At 48.8% G+C, this 14,438-nt stretch overlaps 1 protein-coding gene across 1 annotated transcript in view; it reads right to left on the bottom strand.

The window, feature by feature from the left end:
* The window catches only part of LOC119181337 (neprilysin-1-like), a 52,190-nt gene that overhangs the window by 11,157 nt on the left and 26,595 nt on the right, over positions 1-14,438 (bottom strand). The window contains exons 13-15 of the mRNA XM_075874590.1: positions 7,214-7,265; positions 6,728-6,795; positions 5,045-5,175 (exon numbers count right to left, since the gene is read on the bottom strand). Of these exons, the coding sequence (XP_075730705.1) occupies positions 5,045-5,175; positions 6,728-6,795; positions 7,214-7,265 (251 nt within the window). The remainder of the gene's footprint in view (positions 1-5,044; positions 5,176-6,727; positions 6,796-7,213; positions 7,266-14,438) is intronic.

Here is a 14,438-nt window from a genome sequence, read left to right as displayed (position 1 = left end):
ACCCGAAGGTACGTGTGCCCGTACTACATTTTTTCAAGTCGTTCCCCGTCGCCACCATGTTCCGTTCTTGCTTCAAAATAAAGATGTCATGTGTGCTTCTGACTCGTCGGCGTAGGCCCTGGCATTAAATTAATAAATGCGCGTAGCAGAACATTTTTAGAACGGGCGTTTTTCCTACAGGGTCAGTAAACATTTTGCAGGTGGCGATTAGCGTCGCGGACTTGTATTAGCTCTGTTCGCTTGGTTGATAAAAATGGAAAGAATGATGTTTTCAGTGCATCGGTTTCGTGTATAGTATTTTCCTGCCGGTGTTCATATCACGTTTTTGCAGTGTGATTGCGGTCAGCACCTTATACAATTTAACATGTTTCCTTGCAATTCAGATGCGTGTAGCCATTTACGGTAAAGCGCTTACTTAATTGGTTTTGAGGTGTGTAATATCTCTACTTCAAGCTAGAATAATTAAGAACCACTAGCAAAAAATTGGCAGCATATCCACGGAGTGAATGATGGAGAGTGGGGCGAAGCATTCGTGCGTCCATTCGTTCTTGCTTCCGTCCGTCCATGCGTCCGTCTGTGTGACCGTCCATGCGTCCATCCGCCCGTCCGTGCGTGCGTCTGCTCGTGCGTCCGTCCCAGCGTTCGTCCATGCATCCGTTCATGCGTCCATTCATGCATCTGTGTGTGTCCGTTCGTCCATCTATTCAACACTCCAAGTACCACCATCTCGTATCTTTTCATCATATATTCCCCATATAGAAGCACCGCCATTCAGCGGACATTCCAAGGGCTAAACGAGAGGTGGCACACGCACACTTTCTTACGGCTTGCGCTTCGGGTCTACTTCCCACCTTTAACCACCTCAAGTTCATGGTATATGCTAGTTCACTGTATTCATGGCACTGCGGCCCAACGCCCGCTAAACCTTTCTAAAACCAAGGAGGTTACGCCCAGCGAGTATAACGTAGCAACCTTTTCCTGTCAGATAGTGCTCAATGTACACGCCAATGGCTGCTAATGGGAAATTTGAGACAGTAGAATTCGGCTTTTACTTTCTTACGACTTGCGCTTCGTATCTACTTCCCACCTGTAATCACCTCGAGTTCATAATATATATTAGTTCATTGTATTCATGGCACTGCCGCTCAACGCTCGCTGAACCTTTCTAAAACTAAGGAGGTTACACCTAGCGAGTATAACGTAGCAACCCTTTCTTGTCAGATAGTGCTCAACGTACATGCGTATGACTGCTAATGCGGAATGACAGACAGGAGCATTCGGCTTTAAGTTAACGCGCATGCTGCGAACTTTTTTTTGTTCAACAAAGCACAGGATAAATCTCCCACCGGCACCAACTTGCAGGTAAAAATGTAACACTGGTTACACACTACGACTATGACTACGAGGGACTAACGGGTGCCGCTTTAAGGAGCTTCGCCCTTAAAAACAAGATTTATTCTGGTGGTTTGCTGGCTATGTATTGCAAGGAGGAGGAGGAATGAAAGAGGAAGGACAGGAAGGTTAGCCAGTTCTCAGACCGGCTGGCTACTCTGTACTGGGGAAGGGGGTAAGGGGGATAAAAGATGAGAGAAAAGAGGCGTTGCAAAAAAAAAAAGGAGAGAGAAGGTCATCAGACGATCCACGACGCTGCTTACAATTTGTCTCTAAGACCACTTGCCCACAGAAAGTCCAACAACGCTCTCAATGCCTTGGGTGCAGAGGACGGTCTCGGCCAGTGTCCTAATGCCCTTTCTTCCGACAATTGGCGATTGTCTAGTCTATCTAAAGCTTTCGACAGTTCTTTTCTTGGCACGCTGAAGCGAGGACACTCGCAGAGAAGATGGGAGAAAGTCTCTGGGCAACCACAGTTGTCGCATGTCGGGCTGCTGGCCATTCCGATTCGAAACGAATAAGCATTCGTAAAGGCCACCCCAATCCACAGACGGCACAAAAGTGTCTCCTCAGCTCTGGTTATTCCTGATGGAAGACGGAGCTGTAGGTGGGGGTTCAAATTATGAAGGCGGACGTTGGTGAATGCCGGTGAATTCCACTCAGCGAGTGTCAGTTCTCGTGCAAGTGATCGAAGCCTTGCAGCGGCGTCCGTTCTTGATAATGGTATAGCTGCACAAGGGGCATCACCATGAGCAGATCGGGCTGCTTCATCTGCACGGTCGTTTCCATCAATGCTGCAGTGGCCTGGTATCCATTGGTACGCTATGTCATGTTGTTTCTCTATAGCCCGGTGATGAAGCAGTCGTATTTCAGCAATTAGCTGTTCGTTTGGTCCATGACGATATGGCGAGGCAATGCCCTGGAGGGCTGCTTTGTAGTCGGAGAAGATTGACCATGTCTGTTGCGGTTCTTCAACTAGGAACTCCAGAGTGGCACGAATGGCGGAGAGTTCTGCCGCCGTGGATGATGCGAGGTACTCAACTTTATTGTGATGGATTTCTCCGGAATTACCACTGCGCCTGTTGAACTTGAAGTGACCGACCCATCCGTGTAATCGTGAATGCGTCCACTGTGTTTCTCATGCAGAAACAGTAATGTTGTTTGTTTTAGGGCCAAATTTGACAAATTTTTCTTCTTTTGCATTCCGGGGATGGTTATCAGGGCTTCCAGTGGATGTAGACACCACAATGGTAACGACGGTCTTGCTGCGTGCGTGAAGTTCGTGGGAATCACCGTGCGATGTGGGGCAATGATAGAGCAGAACGCAGAGCGTGGCCTGGAAGTTGGAAGGGAGGCGAGGTGATGCGATTGAATCCGGGTGGCATGTCTTATGTACGTTCTTAAAGCATCGACACGAATGTAGGTTGTGATAGGGTGTTCATGAGCGACTGCGACAGTCGCTGCTGAGGATGCGCATCTCGGCAGCCCGAGGCGTGTTCTCAGTGCTTGAGCTTGTACTGACTGGAGGACGTGTACGTTTGTTATGCGGGCCTTGCCAAGCACAGGTAGGCTGTAGCGCATGAAATCAAGAAAAAGTGCAGCGTACAGTTGAAGCATGGCTCGTACCGATGCACCCCATGATTTTCCCGCAAGAAACCTTAGGACGTGGGTGATCATGGTCAGTTTCTTCTTCATGTAAGCGATATGAGGGCTCCAAGACAAGTCACGATCTATTATTACTCCCAGGAAACGGTGGGTCTTTTGATAGCTGATCGTGTGTCCATTAATTCTGATGTGGTATGGCGTCATTGTCTTCCGCGTAAACGCAACCAGTGAGCATTTCTCAGATGACAGCTCCAGTCCTCGTCCTTGAAGGTAGTTTGACGTCAGCGTAGCCGCTGTCTGAAGCCTGGCTCGTACGTGTAGACGCGTGACCCCTGATGCCCAGATGCAGATGTCGTCCACGTATATCGACAGATGTGCGGAGTGCGGCAATATTGCAAGACGTGTGGATACACTCGATTCTTTGACCATAGTGTGTCATCTTGGGCCGCAGTCGTAACCAGTTGACACGGGAAATTATCGAGGCGAACGTTCTCGCAATATGTTCGAAGCTGTATGTAAGTACGCCGTCTTTGGCCCCTTATCTCAAAAAGAGCTCAATTTTCTGGAGCGTTTGCTGTGAAGTATTAATATAGGATTGTTAGTTTGAGATCAGGTCACAGCTCGGTTTCCTTGATAGCGTGTGCTGTGCCACTCGCGTACGGTTTTGTCGCATGTGTTTCGTCACGTGGAACGGGATATATAATGTGTTGTAAGGGTACGCAGTAAGCAACAGTTGTAAGTCAGCGCTCACACTGTCGTCTGTTTCTTTTCCCCCTTCTTTACTGCATAGCATCTTTTCTTCGCGCTCAAACTGAGCTGCGCGAAATCAATATCGTTTTGCTATCTGAAGAAACCGCCAGTCTAAGCAGCGGCATTGCGAATTCCACTGTACGAATATTTATTTAAAGACGGTAGCACGTGAACGCACCGAAACGATAGGTTATTTTGGCGGTAAACGTTTTACGCTTCTGTGTGGCAACACTGACTGCGCTCGGTTGCAGATCCGATGGTCGCGGGTTCGATTTCGCCCGCGGCTGTAGCATTTCGACGGCGGTGAAACGCCAGAGGCCTGTGCGATGTCGGCGCACGTTAAAAAGAACTCCAGGTCGTCTAAAGTTCCTGAGCTTTCCGCTACGGCGCGCCACGTAATCGTGTCGCGTTTTTTGGGACGTGAAACCTTCAGATATCATTTTCATTACTCCTCGAATGTAAATTTTGACACTTGGGTTACGAGTTTATTTCGAGTTCATGTTGTTCACCCACAGATGAGAAGCCAAATTGCGCGTTTTTCGCTGAATAATAATATCTGGGGTTTCACGTGCCAGAATTACGATATAATTATGAGGCTCGCCCCCCCCCCCCCCCCAAAAGGAGGGGGGGGGGGCGCTACAGAAATTCTGGCCTTCTAATTCATCGGTATTACGTACTGCGCTATAACTTTTTGATCACAAAAAATAAAATCGATGTGTCCTTTACTAAGCGTGAGCAAACGTCAATAGGGGCCCCTGTGACGCTTTTTCGTCTACATTCTGCACCGCTGGAATTCGTCCAATGCCCGAATACTGAAATGAACGGAAAAATAATTATCCATATCTGTACTTTCTATAGGAAGTTATTAGCCTTCAGACTTCACAACCCCAACACACGACGCAAAAAAAAAAAAATGTTCCCTTTCGCAGTTAGCTCTTCTTCTAACGTCAAGGGTCGCTTCCGATCGCCGCGCGCCACTTCCAGAGATTTATCGGCAGTGTTGCCAAGTCGAAAGTGATGATCCCGCGACAGGAACCCTTGAAAACCGCCAAAAACCGTGGCGGTTAGCTGTAATCGAACCCGCGACCTTTGAATCAGCAGTTGAGCACCGTAGCTGGTATGTGCACCACCGTGGTGGACTTTTGGTGAAGCAGAGAGTGTTGATACCACATTATTCTTTCATAAAAACAAAAAAACCATCTTTTATGTAGTGTTCGCAAACACAGCACAAAACTATAGCGCGTATCGCTCAGCAACATCCGAGGAGTGATATGTAAAAGCTATTGTGGATTCTTACCGTCACATTAGTTTCCACATCTGTGATATTTCCGTATTCTTCCTCAAAGCATTTCGCCTTCTCCGTGAATTTGGCACGCGTATCGTTTGTCCACCACTCTTTTAGCGCACCATTAGCGTCGAACTGACTTCCTGTTGTGTCAAGAGATAACAAAAAAAGAGAAACGAGTGAATGCTCTTGAGACGCAGCTTCTCATTAAGATGTCTGGACAGGTTTATTCAGATTTATTCAGATTGCACCGCGTGGTGCCACTGCGTAAATGACAAGAAAGACTCATCCTAACACTCCAGTCACCGATAAAGGCAACGTTTGCTTTCGATTGTTTGACGCTCACGTAAAAAAAAAATGTTTTCGAAAAATGTGACGTGTCATTTTGATTGGACTTCAGTGCATTTGGTGCTGTGTTGTACATTGAAAACAATAAGATCGTGCGTTAATTTTGTCAGGAAATGGCTATACATGCTTTAATTTTGTTCTTTAACTACTATAGGCCTTGTTTAACTGTTAACACTCTTTAACTATGTTCTTCACAATGTGCAAGGGCGCAGGACATGATTAAGAAGGCGGCGCTCTACCAGCCTTCGCCTGTGACCCCAACCTGTTTTTTTTTTTAAGTTTGTATCACCTATGTCTCGAAGCAAATAGAATAAGATTGAATCGCATTCCATGGGTCTACATTATGTTGATCGGAGCTTGTACCAATGAGAAATGGACTTTTCCGATTGTTTTCGGTATGCAATGAACAATTTCGTTTCGCGTAGCTTTTGCCTGCTATAAAAGATTTAGAGTGAATGTAGAAATTTTGTAGAAAGGATGCCAGGAAGGTGTAGAGTGGGGTGCAAGCATGCGTTGCCGGTGCATATCTCAATAGTGAAGGCTCAAAATGGAGGTTACCTGATAACGCACGAAGATAGAGTACGCGTGATAACTTACAAGACACACTTTTGCATGTACCGTTCCTCGTTAGTTCATTAATGTTAGTTATACTGTTACGAGATGCACCGCAACGCCTTGATTTTTCGAGGTTAGAAGTGCGCAGAAGGGAAAGGGCCTAAATGTAATTTCCCGAGGCTCGTAACCTGTTCTCGAAAAGTACGTCATGCTTTCTGCGCTTATCACGGAAACGCAACTTTGACGTATCGCATTTAGCGAGCGAAGAAAAAAAAAAAAAAGTCCGTAAGCAGTAGTTGCGTGCAGCACAACTCCTGCTTACGTTTTTTTTTTTCATCGCAAGCTTACATTTTCACCTTCCTACCGTTTTTTTGTTTTATTTTAGAGAGCGAGTCGTTCGTTGCTTAACTTAGGCTGTTACTTGTACTTATGTCCTAATATTCTAATTAGAGATAAACTTAATTAAAAGATTGGCAAAACTTGTTCGCTATATCGCATGTTTCCGTATTCTATTTCATGGTCAACGTTTATACTTCGGTACCCTCGCCGGTAGTTTTGTAAAGTCAAGTTATTCTTCGATGTTATAATCAAATTAATTGGTTGATTCACCGATGAAGTGCAGAAAAGTTGGGGGCAGTACGGAAAAGGTACCAGGATAGAGAACGACAGCATTCTTATCCCTGTTCTATGCTGCACCCAACTTGTTTTGAACTTAGAATGAATTGTTACCGACTAGCCGAAGTTCCTGTATTGCTAAAATAAATTGTTGATCGATATTTTTTAATCACCCACCTGTATCGTCGAAGCCGTGCGTCATTTCATGACCGACCACTGTGCCGATGGCTCCGAAGTTGATCGAACTGTCGTTCGAAGCGTAGTTATTGGAAGAGACAGTTTGTTACAGCTTAATTAGAAGTTCAGGAACTGATACAGCACGTTATTGTGGTTATATTGCTATATATTAAGGTAGCATCGAAAATATTGAAATTAATCGACACAGTGTAGCCCGTGAATTGTTTCTTCACTGGAACACATATTTTTTAGGATGATTTGGTAAGCCCTGATACTTTAAAATCTTCCTGTGAATGCAAAGTCTAAACCAGATACTGTTCTGGAAAGTCTGGGTAGGTATTTATTCAAATGATCTTATTGTTATATAATCTAAATATCTGGATTATCTGTTAAATAGTTTATTATTATTATTATTATTATTATTATTATTATTATTATTATTATTATTATTATTATTATTATTATTATTATTATTATTTCACTCACCGTGGAAGTCCTTCTCCGTAAAACACTCCCTGAAGAATTCCCGAAGGAAACACTGAGGAGAAAAATATAGGCGAATTGATGCAGACTTCGACATCGACTGCAGCTCATGGGGTCAATTATATATAGTGTCTAAAAACGACAGGCGAGGACGAAAAAAATATTCACGTCTTATTTGGAGCGAATTTGATTACATTACGGTGCCGTAGAAATCACAAACTATTTTCATATCTCAACGTTTGTTTTAAAAGACGTTTTTTTTATACTTCAACGCAGACATTGTGATCTAGCTGCCTGTCTGTTTGTCTGGCTGTGAAGCGATTCAGCCACCCGACGAAAGTTCAAGCCCTTGCTCAACGCCCAGCCATCTTGATCTGATGGTTGCGTTCGTACTTGTGAACATTGTCGATCAAAAAACAAGTATTACGCATATCTGAGGTGCAACATCAATACGTGAGTACATGCTAGTGTTTTTCTTTAATAGAAAATGTGTAGATAAATAATACTGCCACGTTCCATTTCCCAAGTTTTTGTTATCGTCCCAAAACACCACACGATTCTCAGCGCAAACCGCGCCTGCAGTTTTCGAGAGGGTTCCGGACTGTAGTAGATCATTTCGATAAAATCACGCCCACTGTGCGAATGGTACAGATTGTTCTGGAACGTACGCCGCCGCCAGCGATAGCGCTAGAACATTCGACGGCGGGAGTATAAATGCCGACGCGCTTCGCCGCTTGTCAGTTGTTGATCGAAGGCCGACGCTGCGTTCGCCGCTATCAGTCCGAGACTGCTGTCTGTGCAAGACTGCTGCTGTAATTAGACTTTCCCTTTACCGGGCACAGGTTCGCCCAAATAAACAGTTAAATCCCAACACGAAGTTTCCTGTCTTTGGCCACGTCACGACCCCGTGACATCTGGTGGAGGTGCTGCTTCGTTCATGTACCGCACGCCCCCGTCAAGCCGTGAACCCAGCCCACGTCGCGGAGAAGACACCGACGCCAACCAGGAGCAGCGAACAAGCCGCCGACAGCAAGGGCTACCACCGGAGTACGGGATTCTAGAAGACAAGGCGCGGAAGACCAAGGCCATGACCGCGACTGCAGCGACAATGACAACCGCCGCATCCCTGCCCACGATGGTCATGCATCAACCCAGGGGACCACCAATTTTCCATGGGTCATCGTTCGAAGACCCGGAGTCCTGGTTAGAAACATACGACCGTGTGGCCGCCCTCAACCACTGGGACAACGAAGAAAAGCTCCGGCGTGTGTACTTCTACCTGGAAGACACCGCAAGGACCTGGCTAGAGAATCGTGAGTCCACGCTCCTAACGTGGGATGTCTTCTGCGGCGCATTTCTGCAAACGTTCGCGAGCGTCGCTCGCAAAGAAAGGGCCGCTGCTCAACTAGAGACCCGGGTTCAGCTACCGAATGAGAAGGTTAGAATTTTCACAGAGGAGATGACCCGCCTATTTCGTCACGCTGACCCAGACATGCCTGAGGAAAAGAAAGTTCGTTTTCTCATGCGAGGGGTCAAACAGGAGCTCTTCGCGGGACTAATGAGGAATCTACCGAACACCGTCCAAGAATTTGTATCCGAGGCGACCACCATCGAAAAAACCCTTGACATGCGCACCAGACAGTATAATCGTCGCCTGACTCCAGAATGCGCTGCTGCTCAAACCAGTGACTCCGAAAACCTGCGTGAAACGATCCGAGCGATCGTGCGGGAAGAGCTGCGCAAACTGTTGCCTTCGGTGCAACCTCAAGTGGATTCGATCGCCGAAATTGTGCGAGAAGAAGTTCGCAAATCGCTTCGAATTCCCCATACACCGCTGCCCGAGCCAGAAACTATGAGCTACGCCGCTGCAGTGTGCCACAACGCTCCTCCCCGTCCACGCCAAAACGCCGCCCCGTCGCACTTCCGTCGCCAGACACCACCGCCGCCACCACCCCCACCGACGACCTACCGTTCACCAGCGGGCCAGCGCAGTGCGCCGAGGAAAACCGACGTTTGGCGCACCCCTGACCACCGCCCACTGTGCTACCACTGCAGCGAGGCCGGGCACACTTACCGCCGTTGCCAGTACCGACAGATGGGACTGCGTGGCTTCGCCGTCGATGCACCGCGTCCGCAGCCAGGAGAACGACCACGTGACATCGCCGACTACCTGACAGGAACTCGGTGGACACCACGAAGCCCTTCGCGTTCGCCGTCGCCCAGCCGCCGCACGTCACCGCACCACCGGCAGTACTCTGGCCCAACGCGGGGCCGGTCTCCTAGCCCGTATCCGGGAAACTAAGGGCAGCAACCGGTGGAGGTGCGGTTGCTGTGCGACGAACTACCGAAGATCCTCCGACGACGACGACGCCGCGACGGAGCTTTCCGAACACAACGCCAACCAGGCAAAGCCGTCAACGCCAACCAGGCAAATCTGTTAGGACAGATTGGAAAGGCCCTGAAATCCGCACAGCCGGAGGTCATCTCGTAACGCCTGCAGGAATCTGCACAGCGAGAGTCACCGTGAACAGCCGTATTTATCCTACAGACTTCATAGTCCTACAGCGTTGCTCGAGAGATGTCATCCTTGGCATGGACTTTTTATGCCTCCATGGTGCTGTCATCAACCTAAAAACAAAGTCGATAACGTTATCCACAGAAGAAGCACTACCGCCGCGCACGCCGTCTGGACACCATGCCCTGAATGTGCTGGAAGAACAAGTCACCATTCCGCCTCGCTCAAGCGTCATTATTTCAGTCGGCGCTCCTGAATCACCTGACTTCAAAGTCGTCGTTGAAGGCAGTCAGCATCTGTTGGTCACCCGAAATATTTGCGTCGCAAGAGGAATTGCAGAGCTGCGGGGAGGCAAAGCAACGGTTATGCTCACGAATTTCAGCAATGAGTACAAACATGTGAACAAAGGATCAACGGTCGCATACATCGAAGAAATTGTCGAAGCCACCAGTGCTTTCGCCCTCGCCGATTCTGCGGAACCTGCTCAGAGGAACCAAGCCCCTCCCATAGCTTTCGACGTCAATCCCAGACTACCGAACGATAAGCAAGAACAGCTCAAGGCCCTGCTCCTGCAATACGAAGATTGCTTTTCGTCGTCATCGAAAATTCGGCAGACCCCAATCACAAAACATCGCATCATAACCGAAGAAAATGCCCGACCACTCCGTCAGAGTCCGTACAGGGTTTCGACGCGAGAACGTGAGGCCATGAAGAGACAAGTTGATGAAATGCTGCGGGATGACATTATCCAGCCGTCCAAGAGTCCATGGGCATCCCCCGTGGTGTTAGTGAAGAAAAAGGATGGGACCCTACGTTTCTGCGTCGATTATCGCCGCCTGAACAAAATCACAAGACAGGACGTGTATCCTCTCCCACGAATAGACGACGCACTTGATCGGCTCCATAACGCCAAGTACTTTTCGTCAATGGACCTCAAGACTGGCTATTGGCAAATCGAAGTCGACGAAAGAGACCGAGAGAAGACGGCGTTTATAACACCGGACGGCCTCTTCGAGTTTAAGGTGATGCCCTTCGGCCTTTGCTCAGCGCCTGCAACTTTTCAACGCGTTATGGATACAGTACTGGCAGGATTGAAGTGGCAGACTTGCCTTGTGTACTTGGACGACGTCGTCGTGTTTTCCTCGAGTTTCGACGAGCATCTTCGGCGCCTTGAAGCTGTACTTCAAGCCATCAAGACTTCCGGACTCACACTGAAGCCAGAAAAGTGCAGATTTGCGTATGAAGAGCTCTTGTTTCTGGGGCACGTTATCAGCAAGTCTGGAGTTCGTCCTGATCCACGGAAAACAGCCGCCATCGCCGACTTCCCGCCGCCCACTGACAAGAAAGCCGTGCGCCGATTTCTGGGCCTGTGCGCCTATTATAGGCGGTTCGTGAAAAACTTCGCCCGCATCGCCGATTCTCTCACCAACCTTACCAAGGCCGACGTGGAGTTCAAGTGGGAAACGCAACAGGAACACGCTTTCCATGAGCTTAAACATCGCCTCCAGACGCCTCCGTTACTTGCCCATTTCGACGAATTCGCCGAGACAGAAATACATACTGACGCAAGCAGCGTAGGTCTTGGCGCCGTTCTTGTGCAGAGGGCTGACGGACTTGAAAGGGTTATTAGTTACGCCAGCCGATCGCTATCCAAAGCAGAAGCAAATTATTCCACAACAGAAAAGGAGTGCCTCGCCATCATCTGGGCTACGTCGAAATTTCGCCCATACCTCTACGCCAGGCCCTTCAAAGTTGTGAGCGACCACCATGCCTTGTGTTGGCTAGGCACTTTGAAGGACCCTTCAGGTCGCCTCGCACGATGGAGCCTGAGACTTCAAGAATATGACATTACTGTCATTTACAAGTCCGTCAAAAAACACTCCGACGCCGACTGTCTCTCTCGTGCGCCTGTCGACCAACCGCTACCCGACGACCCGGATGACGACTACTTCTTGGGAACGATCACTACCGACGACTTCGCTGAACGACAGCGGGCCGACCCGGAACTTAAGGCCCTAATAGAATACCTCGAAGGCAGGACCGCCGAAGTCCCGAAGGTATTCAAGCGCGCACTTGCGTCGTTTTTTCTACGAAACGGTCTTCTACAAAAGAAAAACTTTTCACCGCTTCGGGCTAAGTACCTCCTTGTGGTGCCTTCAGCTCTGCGACCAGAACTCCTGCAGGCCCTGCACGACGATCCGACGGCAGGGCACCTCGGTGTTTCTCGCACGCTCACGAGGATACAAGAAAGGTACTACTGGCCGCGTCTTACCACCGACGTCACTCGTTATGTGAGGACATGCCGGGACTGTCAGCGACGCAAGACACCGCCGACAAGGCCAGCGGGACTTCTGCACTGCAGCCAATAGATCCATCTTGCCGACCTTTCCAGCAGATTGGTATGGACCTACTGGGGCCGTTCCCGACGTCGGCTTTCGGAAACAAGTGGATCGTGGTAGCTACCGACTACCTCACCCGCTACGCCGAGACAAAAGCCCTGCCAAAAGGCAGTGCATCCGAGGTAGCTAAGTTCTTCGTCGAAAATATCGTCCTACGTCACGGCGCCCCGGAGGTCCTCATCACCGACAGAGGAACGGCATTCACTGCCGACTTAACTCAAGCGATCTTGGCATACAGCCAAACAAACCACCGCCGGACGACAGCGTACCACCCACAGACCAACGGCCTCACCGAGCGGCTTAACAAGACGATCGCCGACATGCTGTCAATGTACGTCGATGTCGAACACAAGACGTGGGACGCCATTCTTCCGTATGTGACCTTCGCATACAACACGGCGGTGCAGGAGACGACGCAGATATCTCCGTACAAATTGGTCTACGGAAGGAGCCCGACAACGACGCTCGATGCCATGTTACCCAACGTCACCGACGAAGAAAACCTCGATGTGAGCGAGTACCTTCATCGCGCCGAAGAAGCCCGACAACTTGCGCGGCTCCGTATCAAGAATCAACTGACGACCGACAGCCACCGTTACAACCTTCGACGACGCTTCGTGGAATACCAGCCCGGTGAACGTGTTTGGGTGTGGACGCCGATACGCCGACGTGGACTAAGTGAAAAGCTTCTGCGACGGTATTTCGGACCGTACAGAGTGGTTCGACGTCTCGGCCCACTTGATTACGAGGTTGTCCCCGACGGCATCACGAACTCTCAACGACGCCGATCGCGACCTGAAGTCGTCCATGTCGCACGCCTCAAGCCGTTTCATGCGCGTTAACAAACTGAAACAGTGTTTTTTTGTATTATTGTTGTATCGTAATTTATTCATTGTAGTTTCTTGCATTATTATTGTACCTTCATCTTTAGTTGAAGCATCGAGACGATGCCTTTTTCAGAGGGGGGCAATGCCACGTTCCATTTCCCAAGTTTTTGTTATCGTCCCAAAACACCACACGATTCTCAGCGCAAACCGCGCCTGCAGTTTTCGAGAGGGTTCCGGACTGTAGTAGATCATTTCGATAAGATCACGCCCACTGTGCGAATGGTACAGATTGTTCTGGAACGTACGCCGCCGCCAGCGATAGCGCTAGAACATTCGACGGCGGGAGTATAAACGCCGACGCGCTTCGCCGCTTGTCAGTTGTTGATCGAAGGCCCACGCTGCGTTCGCCGCTATCAGTCCGAGACTGCTGTCTGTGCAAGACTGCTGCTGTAATTAGACTTTCCCTTTACCGGGCACAGGTTCACCCAAATAAACAGTTAAATCCCAACACGAAGTTTCCTGTCTTTGGCCACGTCACGACCCCGTGACAATACTAACTACCGTAGTATTTCTTACGCTGTGCTGACAATGCGACCTTATCAACAACAACAACAACAACAACAAAAAAACAGCGTGTTTTTCCTAGTTTTCGCCAAGACGACACGGTGCTGCCACCTACCTCTGCTTTCTGGTCTGCTTCTATTTCTCGACATTACTGCCAGATAGCTTTCATATCTCACGCAGCGCCTCCAGGCAGAAGACTATCGTCTTTCGACGACATTCGCAGCGAAACCCGCAGATGCGTGGCCAATTCTTTCCGATATGACGATAGTTATAGCGCGAAAACAAAACGACGACACAGAGACAAGAAGGACACGAAAGACAGGAGCGCTAACTTCCAACTGAGTTTATTGCGCAGGATGATAGTTATAGCGCGAAAACAAAACGACGACACAGAGACAAGAAGGACACGAAAGACACTTCTTGTCTCTGTGTCGTCGTTTTGTTCTCGCGCTATAACTATCATCATGGCATACCAACTAGCCCAAGCTACCACACTTCTAAGTTACATTGCGCAGAGCATGAAAATATATAGAGGAGACAGCTACCATGCGATAAAAACCATATGGCACAAAGAACAGAACATGAGTAAGAGAAAAACAAAAAGACAAAAGCACAGAAAAACGGCAAAGAAAAAATTTATAAGAAAACGAAACAGAAAAGTAAAGATAATATAACTACTTGCGCGCACCGAAACCTTCGAGGAACCTGAGTTCCTTCTCGGACAGAGCCACGGAGGGCTTGCTAATACAAGGCACCTGTTCGCGTGCCATCTGCGCGGCCTCGACAATGACCCGGGTGCGCTCATCTCTGTGCTTGTACAGGCGATAGTTATAGCGCGAGAACAAAACGACGACACAGAGACAAGAAGGACACGAAAGACACTGTGTCGTCGTTTTGTTCTCGCGCTATAACTATCGTCATGC

Source organism: Rhipicephalus microplus, chromosome 10 (assembly GCF_043290135.1).
Source record: "Rhipicephalus microplus isolate Deutch F79 chromosome 10, USDA_Rmic, whole genome shotgun sequence".
Classification (NCBI taxonomy): Eukaryota; Metazoa; Arthropoda; class Arachnida; order Ixodida; family Ixodidae; genus Rhipicephalus; species Rhipicephalus microplus.
The sequence above is the reverse complement of the archived record's forward strand: the minus strand, read 5'-3'. Positions and strand labels throughout refer to the sequence as shown.